We start from the raw sequence: 16,129 nt of genomic DNA on the forward strand, positions 1-16,129 counted from the left end.
GTGTCAGAAGGAAGGGGGACCATCCCCCACTATGCCAAGCTCCCGCTGTGTCCCCACAGGCACCACACTCCCCACCCCGACACTCCTGCCCCCGCCCCATCCCGGCACCCACCGTACTCCCCCCGTCTGACACTGCTGCCCCCGACCCTCCCCACACCCACTGTGCTCCCCCGCCTGACATTCCTGCCCCCATCCCTGAACCCACCACCCACCCAGCTGGATGCTCCTCTCCACCTTACCTCCTCTTGCATGGATGGCAAAACGGGGGCCCAGAGAGCATGGTTTGGGGGTGCACATTGATGCCAGGCTGATCCCTCGAGGAAAGGGCAGCCAGCCCTCACCCTGGCCCCTGTGAGCCGCTGAGCTGACTCATGGGGAACCTATGCTCAGAAATGGCAGAGGAGGTTCCCCTAGCAGCTGTGCCCCTGGCCCCGGGTCACACATCGTAGGGCCCATGGGGTGGGGCGATGCCGGCATCCCAGGTCCCAGATGGAGAGAGCAAGGTGCATGCAGACCTGGGAAGGACCCCAAGCCAGGTCTCTGTGGCCCTTGGTGACCCTGGGTGCCTGGAAAGAGCTCTTCTGGGGCCCAGCCAGGGCTCAGGACAAGGTGTGGGAGCCCTGGCCAGAGATGGGGACAGCACCAATTATCCAAGCTGTGAGGAAGCCGGGGCTGGAAAGTCCCATGGGTGGAAAGACTTCCTGGAGGTGTCCAAGGGTCCTCCCAAGGCGGAGGGCACATTTCTGGGTAACCTGTGATTAGGGCTCCGGTGCTGTCCGCCTCCCCAGCTCCACCCCTAGGAGGTCCCCCACCCCAGGCTTATCCTGAAATGTTGGGAGTGGCAGGGGTTCCCATCCTGGGTCAGTGTTCGTGACCCTCAGCCCAGCACACAACCCCCAACCCCCTGTGCCTGGCCTCCTGCTGGCTGTGGGGCTAGCACCCACCTTCCAGGCCTAGGGGGCGTGGCACCGACAGCCACTCTGGTTATCACTAGTTCACAAAGGGACAGCGGCCAGTCCCGTGGAGAGGTGGGGGCTGGGAGTCCAAGCCCCCACGGGCTGTGTGTCCTGCCAGACTTCCTGGAGGAGGCATTGCAGCTGAGACCTGAGGACACTGTCAGGTCCAGCGCCAATGTGGCTCATGCCAGAGCGGACAGCTGGCCCGGGCGGGGTGAGCCGGGCAGCAGATGGGGGGACATGTGGGCCCAGTGGTGGAGGCAGCCAGGGTTAATCATTTCCAAGTGGCCTTGACCCCAACCAAACCTGCTTGCCGCTTCCGCTTCCCGCCGCTCCTCGTGCCAGCCCAGGAGGAGCCATGGGGCGCTGGGCCTGGGGTCGCAGCCTTTGCCCCCTGTCAGGAATGGCCCTGTTCCTGCTGCTGCTGCTGCTGCTGCTGGGGCTTCGTGGGGCTCAGCCTCAGGCTAGCAGGGTGAGCACTGACCCCGTGGTGTGGGGACCGTGGGCTCCCCATGCCCACTCTGGGTCCTGGGGCCGGGGCTGGGGAGGGCTGTGGAGTGGGTAAGGGGCCCAATGTGCTGCAAGCTGGCTTTCTGGCCTCCAGCAGGCAAGGTGGGTGTGCTGGGCTGGCCTGGGGGACAAGGCCTCCTGTCTAACCTGCTGGTCTGATCTGACCTGGTCTGATCTGATCAGGTCTGATCTGACCTGCTGGGCCCCCACCGGGGGGCATGAGGGCCACTCCCTTCTCTTTGGGCTGCTTTTGGGTCCCATTGTTTGGGGGGTGGATAAAGGGGACCTCTGGGGACCTCGCAGCTGCTTTTGTCCATCCCCCAGAACAGATCCCCAGGATCTGTGGCTGGAAGGCCGGGGTGTCCCAGCCTGGGCAGACACCCAGCCTGCCCTAACCCTGCGGGCTCGGCAGGAGGGGAGGAGGACAGCCAGTGGCCAGGTTCCCCTTGGTTTCTTCTCTAAGGCCTGAGGGCCCAGTATGGAAACTAAGGCTGGGGACGGCGATGAGCCCAGCCAGCGGGGGCTGAGTGTGAGGGGGGCCACCCCACACTGACACCATCACAGCCCTCTTGGCTCCTCCTAGAACCTTACAGAATCCCCAGAACCTAACGCCACAGTGAGCTCTGGGACCCCCACGATCCCTGTAACCTCGGTGACCCCTGTGAGCCCAGCCACAAGTGCTCCAGAGCCACAGGGACCCATTGGTACGGGGCTCACCCCCCCACCCAGAGCAGCTCCCTCCAGCAGCAGCCCTGGGGGCCCAGGTGGGTCAGGAGAGCTTCCCGGAGGTGGTGGGCTACACCTGGGCGGGTGGGTTGGGAGGCTGGCAGGCGGCTGCTGGGGAGCGGGGTGTGCGACATGGGGCAGAAGGTGCCCAACGGGAGCCCCCTGACCCCCCTCCGCTCGCCCTGCAGTGCTCACAGAGGACGGGCGGCCCTGCAGGTTCCCCTTCCGCTACGGTGGCCGCATGCTCCACTCCTGTACATCGGAGGGCAGCGCGCACAGGCGGTGGTGGGTCCCGGGGTAGCGAGGTCCGCCAGCATCGATCACCAGCCTCCCCTCTTCCCGATCCCCACGGCCCCTATCCACTCTGGAGACCCCCCCTGCCCTCTGCCCTCCCTCCTCAAGCCCAAGCCCCAGACCCAGCAGGGAAGGAAGGCGTGGGTGTGACTGGGGCGAGCTACCAGCAGCCGGCAGGGTGTCCTGCCAGATGCAGGCTGTGGGGATGCCTCGGAGCCGGGACCCACCTGTGTCCTCACCCCCAGGTGTGCCACCACTCACAACTATGACCGAGACAGGGCCTGGGGCTACTGCACCCAGACCTCAGTGCCCAGGGAGGACCCAGGTGGGTGCTGGCAGGAGGTAGGGGGGTGGGGTGGGGAAGGGCCTGTGTTGGGGGAGGGGGGCTGTCCAGGCTGGGGTTGGGGGTAGTCTAAGGGAGTACTAGGGTCAACCCGGTGATGAGGGTGGGAGGGTACAGAGCTGACCTGGGACAGGGAGTCCTGCTTGGAGTGCAGAAGAGAACTTTGGGGTTGACCCCACTGCACCCCAGGGGGGCTGCAGGAGTGCAGAGGGTGGAGCCCCTCCCAGGCCTTGGTCATTGCTGGGAGTAAGGCGCCCCCTGGTGGTCAGGCTGGGCGCTGTGGCTGCACAGGTGGAACCCCGGACAGAGATGAGGGCCCCTAGGGTCTGCAGGGTGCAGGGCGGGGGGTGGGGGGGTGGTGTTGACAGCCCCACCTGCAAGGGTCTCAGGGCACACAGGAGGGGACTGTGCTGCCTGATGGGGGGCTGGGCTTCCAGGGTCCTGGTACAGAGCCAGAGGCCTGCTTGCCCAGGGTCTGAGCACGGCGTGGGGTTGGGGGGGTGGGGCTGCTGGGACAACGGGGAAGGCCTGCACCCCTTCTCAGGATTCCTGCTCCCAAATAACCCAAGGAACCCAGAGGGGCAGCATGAAGGCAGCAGGCCCAGTGAAGGCACTGAAGGCCTTGGAGAACAGACAGGGTCTGGGGGAGATACCCCAATGGGCCGGGTTCTCCCACACTTGCTCCCTACTCCTCCTGCCTGTCCCCAGATGCCCCGGATCCCTGCGCCTCCAGCCCATGCCTCAATGGGGGCTCATGCTCCAGCACCCAGGACCCCAAGTCCTACCACTGCACCTGCCCCATGGCTTTCACAGGCAAGAACTGTGGCACAGGTGTGCACACCAGGTCCTGGGAAGATGGGTGGGGGAGGGGCGTGCTCGAGGGCAGCGGCCTGAGGGCGCTCCGCAACACCCCCCAGAAAAATGCTTTGACGAGACGCGCTATGAGCACCTGGAGGTGGGCGACCGCTGGGCCCGAGTGAGCCAGGGCCAGGTGGAGCAGTGTGAGTGCGCTGGGAGCCAGATCCGTTGTGAGGGCACCCGCCACACAGGTATGCCGTGGTCGAGGTGGGGGGCTGGCCCAGGGTCCCCCAGCCACAGGCCCCAGCGGGACAGCCCCGACCCTGCCCTCCCGCGGTGGGCACTCTCAAGGCCTGAGGCCAAGCTCCTGAGCCCTCCCCGCAGCTTGCCTGAGCAGCCCGTGCCTGAACGGTGGCACTTGCCACCTGATCGTGGCCACCGGGACCACTGTGTGCTCCTGCCCCCCGGGCCATGCCGGGCGGCTCTGCAACATCGGTGAGTGGGTCAGCCTCCTGGCCCCGTGCCCTGCGGCTCCTGGAGCCCAGGCTCACCGCCCACCGTGCTGCCCACAGTGCCCAGCCAGCGCTGCTTTGTGGGGAATGGCACCGAGTACCGAGGTGTGGCCAGCACCGCAGCCTCGGGCCTTAGCTGCCTGGCCTGGAACTCAGATCTGCTCTACCAGGAGCTGCACGTGGACTCCGTGGGCGCCGCGGCCCTGCTTGGCCTGGGCCCCCATGCCTACTGCCGGTCAGCAATGGGGCCCCAGACCATCTGCACAATCAGCCCAATGCTGCTGCTAGGGGAATGGGGGGGCCGTCAGGAGTCCCCTCATGGGGTTCTCCCAGGTGCCCCTGCCCCGAGCCCACCTGCCTCTCATGCACCCCAGGAACCCGGACAAGGACGAGAGGCCCTGGTGCTATGTGGTGAACGGCAGCGCCCTCTCCTGGGAGTACTGCCGCCTGGTGGCCTGTGGTGCGTGAATGGGCTGCAGGCGGCGCGAGGACCCCGCTCCCACAGGAGTCACGGCCATTTTCCCCATGTCTCAGCCCTCTTTGGAGCACCACTGCCCCCTCTGGGGATGGGGAAACTGAGGTTCCCTGGAGAAGGGCTCAGCTGAGGCCATGCGACAGGCAGGCACAGGGGGTCTGAGCAGGCCAGCCAGTCTCCAGGTCCTCTGGGCGGCTCCCACCCAGCCTGAGCCGAGCTGAGAGCTCCCAGATACAGGAAAGGGCCGGTCAGGGGTGAATAATAGGGTGGGAGGGCCAGCAGCCTCCCCTGGAGCCAGACCCTGGGAGTGGGCAGCTCCGGGAGGCCAGCCTGCCCTCTGGCCCCCAGGCTGCTGGGAGGGACAGGAAGCCCTGTCAGGAGTGCCACACCACTTTGCTTCCCACAAAGCCTGGTGACTGATTGGGTCTTGTTCTCCCCATTGTACAGAAGAGGAAACTGAGGCTCAGAGAGTAGATTGTGTGCCTGTGAAGGCAGAGCTGTCTGGGGTGGGGCGGGGGGTGGGTGAGGACGGCAGCCAGGACCCACTCTGGGCAGGGATGTGCAGAAGGAGCCCCAGCTGTGTGACCCGGTGACCTGTGCTCCCAGAATCCCTTACCAGAACTCCTCTCCGGCCCCCTGAGGTCCTGCTGAGACAGGCTGAGCCTGCCCCAGTGGGACGCCAGGCCTGTGGCAAGAGGCACAAGAAGAGGAGCTTCCTCCGGCCACGCATCATTGGGGGCTCGTCGTCCCTGCCGGGCTCCCACCCCTGGCTGGCCGCCATCTACATCGGGAACAGCTTCTGTGCAGGGAGTCTCGTCCACACATGCTGGGTGGTGTCCGCAGCCCACTGCTTCTCCAGCAGGTGAGCAGCTCTGTCCATGCCCCCCACTGTGTGTTTCAGCCCATCCACTTGCCCTCCCCCAACTTGGCCACACACCTACCATCCATTCCACACCTTTGCGCCCACCATCTGCCACCCTCCCATCCACCCATCTGCCTGTCCTCACACACATGTCCCCACAACCCATATAACCCCCATCTTTGGTCCCTCATTTTCTCGTCGCCCAAGGACCCTGGGTGGGGGTGGGGAAGACCTCCGTGTTCAGCCTCGCCCCTGCTCGGGGTCACTACCCAGTAGGGCCGGGCAGTCCTGCGCTGGGTGGGGTGAGGGGGGCGGGGGAGTTGGGGGTGCTGGGTGTATGATGGGCAGGCCCTCCTCAGAGAAGATCCTGCCCCCCCACCCCAGACTTTGCAGGTGGGGGCACCTTTCCCCGCCCCCTCAGCAGGGACTCCGAGGCCCCGCCCACTCTGTGAGCTGGGAAGGCGGACTTGGGCTGGCAGCTAAGGGAGTGGGGGTCAGGGATGCAAGGCCCACCACCACACACCTAGAGGAGCCTGCCAGCTCAGAGCGGGAAAGGCCAGCCCCTCTTGGGCTTCACCCAGTGTGATGGGAACAAGGTTCCTCCTCTGGGGGTCCAGACTAGGAGGCTCCCCGGGGGGTCCAGTTGGAGAGGATGGCATCCCAGGGATCAGGGCCTGGGGGTTTGGCAGTGTGAGTCTGGCCTTGAGCCTCCATTGGTCACCCAGGGACTAAAGCATGGATGGGAGGGGCAGTGGGTGCAAGGCCTGCCCTATGTGGAGCCTTGACAGGCAGCAGGCTCCCCGCTGGGCCTGGGAAATGGTCTCTGAGGCCTCCCCAGTATGAATGAGATTGGGTGGGGGTTTAAGAGGCTGGGGGAGGGGAGCCGGCACCCACTCCTCACATCCAGGACAGGGTTGGGGTTGAGGCAGGAGCGCTGGAGGTGAACAGGTGGACTCTGGGTGGCTCCCCAGGAGGGGCATGCTCCTTTGGCAAAGATGCAAAAGGGGCAAAGGACAGAACTAGGGGCCCAGAGCTGGTGGACAGCCCACCCTGCCCGGCTGCACACTCAGCCCTTCAGCCAACCCAGTCCTATCCCTGGAGGCCTGTGTTCACCGGCCAACCACCCCAAGAGCACGCCCTCCCCCACCATCCCCAAGTGAGACCTATGGATCACCAGGTCCGGCTCTGGACTTGGGTTTCTGACCCTGTCCTGAGGCCACGCACCAAGCCCCACTGTGTGCCGAGCTGGCTGCCTGCCCAGAGCGTGGGAGCCCATTTTCCAGAAGGACCTAAGGCCTGGGAGGGCCCAGGGGCCGAGGTCCCACAGGGGCCTGGAGCTGGAGTCCAATGAAGGAGGGTCAGGCCTGGGTGGGAGTTACCCCCTTCATCAGGAGCTGGGAAAACAGAGGCCCCGAGAGGGGACAGGGGGGCTGACCGTGGGGGCCCAGGGCCTGTGCCCAGCAGGAGTGAAGGGCTGTATGGGGGGACCCAGGCTACATAGGAGCTGGGTCGGGGCTGCCAGGCCTCCACCCACTCAGGCCCCAGTCAGCATAGACCCCACCTTGCAGGAAGCCCTTAGAGTCACTAAAGGGGATGCATTAGAGATGGCACTGCCCAAGGTCATGTGTTGCCACAGCCCACCATTCCCCTGCTCCCTGCTCAGGCCTCTCCCCTGGGCTGCAGGGGACCTACCCAGCATCGCCCTTGGGGAGACCTCCAGGATGCTTGAGCCGCAGCGGGCGGCAGGGAGGAGCCCAGGAGTGGAGCTTGAGGGAAGGGATCTGGGGCGGGGCCTAAGGGGCCTGAGAGGCGGGGCTTGAAGGGAGGAGCCTGTGGGGAGGGACTTGAGGGGCGGGGCCCGAGGGGAGGGCTTATGGGGAGGAACCGGTGGGGAGGGCCTGTGAGGAAGGCCTGAGGGAGAGGGACCTGTGGGGAGGGGCTTGAGGGGCGGGGCTGGAGGGGGCAGACCTGGGTGGTGCTGCCACCAGACGCCCTGCACAGCCCCCACAGGGAAAGTGTCTTAGTGGTGCTAGGCCAACACTTCTTCAACCAAACAACGGACGTAACACAGACGTTTGGCATCGAGAAGTATATCCCGTACCCCATGTACTCGGTGTTCAACCCCAGTGACCATGATTTGGGTAAGGCTTGGGACATGCTGAGGGGCACCAGGGCCAGGGATGTGTGTGTGCCTTACACAACCCAGGCCAGAGCCAGGAGAGGGGCAGGGGTGGGTAGGCATCAGGCCCACCTGGGGAGAGGGAAAGGGAGGGAAGAGGCAGGAAAAGAGAGACAGAGGGGGAAGGGAGGAGGTAGGGGGAGGGGAAGGCAGCAAGGGAACCCCATATGGCAGAGTGGCCTTGGCCTGGCGGGAGGAAAACCTGTCTGGCCAGCCTTGCTGAGCCCTGGGCCGGCCCCCCTGCTCCTTGGCCCCTGCATGGACCCCCACGTCCCAGGCTGACCTCTGGTCTCTCTCTTGGCCAGTCTTGATCCGGTTGAAGAAAAAGGGGGACCGCTGTGCTGTCCGCTCCCAATTCGTCCAGCCTATCTGCCTTCCTGAGCCTAGCAGCCCCTTCTCCGCTGGACACAAGTGCCAGATTGCGGGCTGGGGCCACCAGGACGAGAGTGAGTAGGGGTGGGGGCACTGTGCCCCAGGGAGTGGTGGCCAGCCCCAGGGAGCCTTGCCCAGCCTGAGAGCACCCTGTCCACAGATGTGAGTGGCTACTCCAGCTCCCTGCGGGAGGCACTGGTCCCTCTGGTTGCAGACCACAAGTGCAGCAGCCCGGAGGTGTATGGGGCCGACATCAGCCCCAACATGCTGTGTGCCGGCTACTTCGACTGCAAGTCTGACGCCTGCCAGGTGAGCCAGGGCTCAGCCCCAGATCTCAAGACTGCCTGCCCCCCCCGCTAGCATTTATCAAGGGCTCCACAAGCACCGTCTTTAGGCTGCAAGTCAGTCCTGAGATGGAGGAGCTGCTTTACTTCCCATTTTATAGGTGCGGAAACTGAGGCCTAGAGAGGCCCTGCCACTCTTCCCAGGTCACACAACTCAGAAGTGGCAAGGGGGGTTTGACATTGGACCACATGAATACAAGTCCCTCTGTGGGAAGTCAAGGCGGGCTTTCCAGAGGTGGGGGCATTGGCACTTGTTTTGAGGGGTGAATTGGAGTTTGGCAGAGGGCTGTTATTTCAAGTGGGGAGATTAGCCCAGAACACAGGGACCACCTGGTCCACATAGGGTGTGTGCTGGTGGGTGGTTTGGGGAGCCAGGTTCAGATGCACGTTCCTGATCATGGAGTTGAGAGGAATCCATGGCAGAGTTTAGGAACTGGAATGACTAGTCAGATGCTGTCACAGTAGCCCTGGAATGAGGAGACTTTGTGTGTAGGGGGCCAGTGGAAGGTGGGATAGTTCCTTCACTTGGAAATACCTTTGTCATCTGTCCCCCGAGCTGTCAGGAAGTCTGCATTGGGAGCTCCTGGGGAGTCCTCCCCAAAGGGGACATCTGAGACTCTTCAGGGACATTTTCGGGGTTGGGGTGAGGGAGGCGGAACAGGAGTGGGTGGTGGGGTGTTTTGCGACTGCTGAGGAGCTGAGCTGGTGCCTGGCTCTGACCAGCAGCCCTGCTGCAGGGGGACTCGGGTGGACCCCTGGCCTGTGAGAAGAATGGCGTGGCCTACCTGTATGGCGTCATCAGCTGGGGCGACGGCTGTGGGAGGCTTAATAAGCCTGGCGTCTATACCCGCGTGGCCAAGTATGTGGACTGGATCAAAGACCGGATATGGCCCCCTAAGCGGCCTGTGGATCCCTCCTGAGACAGCCCCCGCCTCTGCGTTGGGCATCCCGCCTCTGCGCTGTTCCCAGACTCCTAACAATAAATATGCTTCCAAAAACCAGGTGCACAGGGCCCACGCCTCTGCACCCCACCCCCCTCAGCCTTCCCTGGGGCAGCTCCCCATCTTCCCTTTCTCAGTGGAGAAGGGAGCCTGCAGCCCCGGGGGAGGGTCTGGCCCCTAGGCCCAGGGGGTCAGGGCAGAGCACCTAGTGACCCTCTCCTAGCCTACCCACCTCAGGTCACCCCCAGGCAGCGGGGGCTGGAGCCCACACACGCTGGTTGCCCCAGGGCAGCGCAAAGAACTTGAAGACTTAAGACAGGTAATTTGGAACTACCTACCGGCCCTCATTCTGCTTGGAGAAGGCACCCTGACTGCGGCTGTCCCTTAGCGCCGTTTCCTAGGACGAAGGCCAGAGATCCCCTCGCAAAGAAACCAGCAGGCCCGTGTGTCAGGGAGTGAAGGGTAGTGGGCCACTACTGGGCTGGAGCTCCTGGAACCAGGAGGCTGCTGCCAGCGGGCCAGCACACCTGGGGGAAGGAATCAGAGATGCCTGGAAGAGCCCCCATTCCAGGAAGAGGGAGCAGCAGCTGCAAAGTCCCTGAGGCAGTGGGGTGGGGCTTATCTGAATCAAAAAAAGGAAGTGCGGCTAGAGACCTGAAAAGGCAGGGATGGGTGGTTGCTGCAGGCTGCAGTGGGGTACTGGGTTTGCCCCACGGGTCCCTGATGGGGCTTCAGCAGGGTGGACAGGGGATGGCCTGGGAGTATAGTAGACAGCGCCCCGCCCCCCAGAGCCCAGCAGCAGTGCCTCGGGGGCTGGGAGCCCTGGTCTCAGGGAGAGGGCCAGATGGCCCCACATTCAGTCATCCATGCCCACACCCACCCATCCCGCTCTGGGAGGGGGACCCTCCTCCCAGAGCTGCCCAGAGGATGGGGGTCCTCGCCGCAGTCCCCACATACCTCTCCTGCTGCTCAACCCCCAAAGCCACCTCCTCTCCTGTCACCTCCACAGCCCCCACCTTAGACCAGGTCTTCCTGACTCTGTCTGAGGTGACAGACCAAGACTTTCTCTAGGTCACTGCCCCCCCAACCTTGGAGGCTCCCCCAGTCCCTGGGGCGGACCCTACCTACCTCCAGCCTGCTTCTGCCCTGCACTGCCCCCCTACTCTGTGCTCTGGCCTCGCTCTGCCCATGCTCCTGATGTTCCCATGCTTCTAGAATGTTCTTTCTCGTACTGCCTTCCCCACTTCACCCAGCAGAGCTCAGTCCACTCCTGGACACCGTCCCTCGAGGCAAGTCCAGTGAGGCTCTCTCCCGGCCGTTCTCCCCATTGGCACAGAGGTCATGGACTTTGCCCGCCTCGGCTCTCTGGGCCGCACCCCGAAACCAGACTGATGCAGGGGGAACAGGGGCAGCTTTGCCTTCCTCCTGCGATGGGGAGTCCAGCGCTCAGCCACTCGCTGACCCGGGTTCCCCGGCTGCATCTGTTCCCTGTATCAAGAGAGGAAGAGCAACCCGGAACCACCTTCTCTGGGGGTTCCTGCACGAAGCTCTTGGGGGGAGGGTGCCCCTCTCAGAGGACAGAGCCTGGTCCTGGGAAGGCACAGGGAGGTGTGCAGGGCCCCTCTCCACAGGGCCCCTCTCCACATGACTCGGAGCCCTAGGGCCGCCTGAAACGCTCTGCTGGAGCCCCACCACGTGGGTCCCAGCCCAGGCTACTGAGGCCGGTGCCGTGGCTACAAGAGCACTGGGAACGCGGGGCCTCCAGTGGCCTGGGCTTGGCTCTGCACACCCCCCATCGCCCCCTGACTCTTCTCCCCTGTGGGTGTTCAGTGTGGGTCTGTTAAAGTGGCAACTCCCAACGAGAGATGGTCTGTTGGTGCCGAGCCAGCCGGCCTGCAGTGAGCCACGTGGAGTCCATGTGCGCCTGGCATCTTCCAGCCGCCCCTCCAGGTCACTGTCCGTTCTCTGCCTTCTGCACCCAGAGCTCTGGTGCCCCAGGAGGCTGATCTCCACAGACAGCATGGCTCCCATGCTCGCTGGGTTTTTGAGGACACTGGGGAGCCCCCCAGCAGGTTAGAGGAGGGAGGAGAGTGACACTGGGATATTGATTTCCGTGGCTCCCCCGTTCGGGGTCACCTTCATGTTACAGGGTGAACCATGTCCTCCTAAAATTCAAATGTTGAAGTCCCAGCCCCAGGACCTCAGAATGGGATATTATCTAGAGGGAGGGTCATTACAGAAGTGATCAAGTCCCCATGAAGCCGCGAGTGCAGGCTGGGACCCAAGAGGACTGCATCCCTAGAAGGAGGGGAAATGTGGACACAGTCAGGCACATGGGAGTGCCACAGGGGGAGTGGCCATCTGCAAGCCAGGGACCCTCTGTTTAGTGGTCCAGGGACCTCCCCCTCGTGCCTACAGGTGGTTTCCACTCCTCCTGTCTAGCCCCGGCCCCCCCACTCACCCCTGGTGACTCCCTTCCAAGACCACCGCTCTGAATTGTCCTGATAGCACGTGGCCTGGTGGGCCCCAGGGTGACCCCCACCCTCTGAACTTTTTACAAGCTTTTTACCATCTGCTTGTATTTTGTTTAGGATTTCACATCAGGCTTGTGAGTGAGATTGGCCTTCCTTGCCGTCTTCAAATGACTCACAGGATCAGTTTGAGAGTGTGCCTTCTTTATTATTCCCCAAGGACTCCAGATAAGGCTGGAATGATCTCTCTCTGAAAGTTGGGGGACTCCTCTATGAAATGCCCCAGGCCCCGTATTTCCTTTGCAGGATGACATTTTCCTGTGGTTCAGTATGTTAATCGTTACCAGCCTCAGGGAAAATTCTGTTTCTTCTTGAGCCAGTCATAGAGTTTGCACTTTTATGAATTGACTGTCCGAACTTCGGCAGTGGGCCACAGAGCTGTTGGCGTTCCCCCGTCCCTGAATCTCAGACGTGCCCGCGTCCTTCCTTTCTGTTGGCTGCTGGAAATTTCTCCATGGCTGCTGGGCCTGCCGCTGTACATCTGCTTTACTCCAGTGGATCTTTCGTAAATACCTTTTCCCCTCTGGCAGCTTCTCCCACCCCCTTGCCTGAGACAGGCCGTGGTGTACCCGTGACGGGTGCCGACGTGGGTTCCCTCCCTCCCCCGCCCTGCCTGCTGTCTGTGAGACTTCTGGCTGGTTCTTCTGGGCTGGGCTGGCTCCTTCCCTTAGCTGGAGGCATCAGTGGGTCTTGGGCTGTCCCACTCCTGGGGGCCAATGGGCTCTTGGCTGGGGCCATGTGGGGACAAAGCCACGTGTGGCTTCTCACCCAGCAGGTTAGCCTAGGCTTGTTCACGTGAGGGGCTCCCAAACAGAGTGTCTGTGAGCATTCCCACTGTGCCTCCTTTGTCAAAGTCAGCAGCTGGCCCGTGGAGAGGCAGACTCGGTCTCCGTGGGACAGGGTATATGGCCTCATTTCCAGGGGTGAGGCTGTGGGGGCATCATTGCCACCATCTTTTCAAGGGATCACCCCCATTCTCTGTTGGCTTGGGCTGCCCCGCTGGGGAGAAGACAACAGAAATCTATTTTCTCGCCATTCTGGAGGCTGAAGTCCAAGATCAAGATTCAACAGCACTGGTTTCTGGTGAGGCCTCCCTCCCAGACCGCAGAGGGCTGCCTTCGCGCTGTGTCCTCACAGACTCCTGTGTGCATGTGCCCTGAGAGGGGAGAGATGGCTTTGTGTTCCCCTCTACTGGTGAGGCTGAGGTCCTGTGGGATTGGGATGCCCCTTCTTGACCTCACTTAGCCTGACTTGCCTCCTTAGAGACCCTATCTCTAAATACAGCCACGTGGAAAGGTGGGGGGCTTCAACCCATGGGTCTGGGGGACACGACTTAGCCCGTGGGATGTATATGGGGGCTGGGCCTGGGAGTGGCACTCATACCCTCTGCCCGCGCGCCCATGGCCAGGCCTCCTCCCTGCAGCACCCCCCCAACCAGGGGATGCCGTGAAATGCGAGTGAGCAAGGTGGGGGTACACGGGGCAGGTGCTATGTGTTTGTCCCCAGCCACACTGAGCTCCTGGAGGCCCAAGATGAGACGCTGGGCCTGGTCCTGACGATCCCTGTGTTTGTGACCCAGGGCCACTTTCAGAGACACTCACACGCACAGTCACATGTGGGGACCCATCATCATAATGAGGCCAGAAAAGGAAACTGAGACCAGAATGTCACATGATGGTTTGGGTTCACCAGGTGGTGGGTGGAGGGGGGACAGGGGGCGGGGGGAGCCTCAAGCGGCAGGCGCTGTGTCTGCACAGCCAGTGATGGGACGACGGTGCCCCTTGGCCAGAGACTCTGGCAGTAGCGGTGGCATCCCAGGCCACGATGTCCGGCAGCCGGGCCCCGGGCTGTGTGGTCCGCCCGCGGTGCAGCTGTCGTTCATGGCCGTGGGCTGCTGGGTGGGAGCCAGCCGTGTCCCGTGGCTGCCAAGCCCAGCTGTGTGGCGGTGTGGGGCCGGGGTGGCATCCGGTCTCGGGTACAGGGCTGTGCATCCCTACTGCCCAGCCTCCCACAACTCCCACGGACTCTGCAGCCTCTCCTGGGTTCAACTGGAGGCCTGACGTGCTTCCAGCAAATTCCTTCCTCCCTCCATGGCCAGAGTCCTCTTCTGCCACTTGCAACCAGCAGCTCTGGCCATAACCACTGGGGCAATGGTCCCTGTGCCCCTGGGGGGCTGGAACAGAACACCGGAGGCTGGGTGGCTAAGAAGCAGACATTTGTCTCTCACAGTCCTGGAGGCCAGAACTCTGAGATCTGAGTGCAGGCATGCTGGCTTCCTGAGTGTGGACAGGTGCCTCCCAGGGTCGGGGGCGGGGAGGGGGGGCGGCGCTCACGTGGCTGAGAGAGCGCGTCTCTCTGTGTCACTTCTTACAAGGACACTGTAAGGGCATGACACACCTTCCTCAGCTCACAATGAGCTTACATTGAAAATATCATGAGTCCAAAATGCATGGAATGCACTTAAGCGACTGAATGCGTAGCTCAGCAGGGCCAGGTGGCCACAGGCTTGGGACACCCACGTTAACCTGCAGGTGGGCAGGACTGCCCGGCACGAGGCCTGTTCTAGAACACAGTGTTGGCCGTCTCCTGGGTCTCCCTGGAAAAGACCCGCAGTGGGAATCTACAGGATGGTTTCTACTGGATGGGCATGGTTTCCCCCACCATCCTAAGGCTGAAAAATCCTCAATGGAACAGTCTGTCACTGGGTCCCGTGGGCTCTGCTCTCCTGATCTAATCACGTCCCAAAGGCCCCACCTCCCAGCTCCATCCCTCTGGGGATTGGTCTCAACACATGAATCTGGGGTCCACAGTGGGAGCTGAGGGACAGAGAGGCCCAAGGTCCGAGGGGAGGAGGCTCTCCCGCCATTTAGCAGCCCGGTGGAGGGAGGGGCCGCATTTTCTGGGGCCAGAGGGGGAGCAGGTGCAGCTGCTGGGCGTGGCAGGACCTGGGTCAGGGCCAGCTGGGGAATGCAGCAGGGGCAGCCCCTCCCTGCAGGGACGTCTGAGTGCCAGGCACAGCGGATGTGTCTCTGGCCCCAGCCCCCAGCCGCCATCCGGCTCCAGGCAGGCTGTCCTGCGCCAGCCCCTGGGGGCCTGAGCTGCATGGGGGCATGAATGGGGCTCTGTGGCTGGGCAACTGCTCTGCCAAAGGCAGCACAGGTGATGTGGGGATGGGGGAGGTGGTGGCAGTGGGAGAAACAGAGCTCTTTCTGGGCCTGGCGTAACCCTGCATGGGAGTCCAGCCTGTGGCCCACCAGGGACCCACATTGTCAGGTCCCCAGGGACCACTGGGGAGAGGGTGTGCCCTGAGGGGGTCATCCGGCCTTCTGCACCTGCACCCAGCAGGATGGCTGCTCCTTGGGGACCCCAAGCCCCCTGCCCTCCCCCCTGCCTGCTGCTCTGAGTATTACACCTGAAGGGCCTGGACGGGGTAAAGACACATTCAAGCCCCACACACGCCAGCCTTCTTGCCATGCAAGTGCTGAGTTCCTGGAGCAGTGTTTACTCCTTCCCTCTTCTCCCTGCTGGATCATAAGCCCCTCAAGGTTGGGAACGGGAAGGAGGGCACACTACGTTTCTAGGGTACTGCCCCTCAGCTCTGCTCGTGCCCCCTTGTTGGATACTCCTGAAGCCGTGGATGTTGGAAGCCATCTTGGAAACGGGGGTAGATACCCAAGGGGTACATCTGCCAGAACCCCCAGGCCACCTGGGCTCTGGAAGGACCAGGGGCAGCTGATTCGATCTACAGGATCTGGGAGGGAAAATCCAGACGCTCAAAGTCCCCTGCCTCACAGCTCCTTCTGTGAAGGGGGCTCCCGGTGGGCCTTCCAAAGAGCCTCACAGCACCTCTTCAGAGGGGATGGCTCTTAGCTGGTGTCAGTGTCAGGGAGACCAGACACACTGACCTGGGACGGGGAGGGGGTGGTCCTGGTCCCATCCACCGGCACACAGCAACCTGCACTGGGATCCATGCTGCCAGGGGACGCGAACAGACTCCCTCCCCACTACCCTGCAGAGGAGGGGCTGGGGGGTGGGGTGAGGCAGCAACCTGGCCAGGGTCCTCCAGGGTCAGGGGGTGGTCAGGGTGTCTGGGGACAGCCCTGGCATGGGGGGAGGGGCAGGGGCCCCGAGGGGGAAGCCCTTGGTTGAAGACACACTTGGAACGAGTCTCCGGGTGGTCAGGGTGTTTCCTTTGCTTTGGGATGAGAACCCCCCCCCCGGGGCACCCCTCGGAGCCCCAGGCGGCGGGTGCAGGTGGCCCTAGGTGCCCCGCCCGCGCCCCGCCC

At 63.2% G+C, this 16,129-nt stretch overlaps 1 protein-coding gene across 3 annotated transcripts; it reads left to right on the forward strand.

The window, feature by feature from the left end:
* Positions 1 to 1,090: 1,090 nt before the first annotated feature.
* HGFAC (HGF activator) lies at positions 1,091 to 9,378 on the forward strand. 3 transcript variants are annotated; one of them, XM_080797043.1, is made up of 15 exons: positions 1,270 to 1,428; positions 2,050 to 2,230; positions 2,381 to 2,477; positions 2,732 to 2,811; positions 3,538 to 3,660; positions 3,747 to 3,878; positions 4,012 to 4,122; positions 4,200 to 4,374; positions 4,514 to 4,599; positions 5,221 to 5,476; positions 7,478 to 7,617; positions 7,961 to 8,101; positions 8,188 to 8,336; positions 8,473 to 8,606; positions 9,098 to 9,378. In XM_080797043.1, exons 1-15 carry the CDS (start codon positions 1,315 to 1,317, stop codon positions 9,135 to 9,137), a joined length of 1,959 nt encoding a protein of 652 aa, XP_080653169.1. In that variant the 5' UTR covers positions 1,270 to 1,314; the 3' UTR covers positions 9,138 to 9,378. The 3 variants fall into 3 exon arrangements, with proteins under 3 accessions (XP_080653170.1, XP_080653169.1, XP_080653171.1); XM_080797044.1 differs by lacking the exon at positions 8,473 to 8,606 and having other exon boundaries at positions 1,091 to 1,428; positions 9,109 to 9,378; XM_080797045.1 differs by lacking the exon at positions 8,473 to 8,606 and having other exon boundaries at positions 2,050 to 2,170; positions 9,109 to 9,378.
* Positions 9,379 to 16,129: the final 6,751 nt, after the last annotated feature.

This window comes from Martes martes, assembly GCF_963455335.1.
Source record: "Martes martes genome assembly, chromosome: 2".
Classification (NCBI taxonomy): Eukaryota; Metazoa; Chordata; class Mammalia; order Carnivora; family Mustelidae; genus Martes; species Martes martes.

What these genes read in the sequence shown, in the direction of transcription:
- HGFAC (XM_080797044.1), top strand. Translation starts at nt 1,315, where the DNA reads ATGGGGCGCTGGGCCTGGGGTCGCAGCCTTTGCCCCCTGTCAGGAATG. An exon ending in CTCAGCCTCAGGCTAGCAGG is followed by an intron (nt 1,429 to 2,049) that starts GTGAGCACTGAC and finishes GGCTCCTCCTAG; the next exon opens with AACCTTACAGAATCCCCAGA. An exon ending in CAGCAGCCCTGGGGGCCCAG is followed by an intron (nt 2,231 to 2,380) that starts GTGGGTCAGGAG and finishes CTCGCCCTGCAG; the next exon opens with TGCTCACAGAGGACGGGCGG.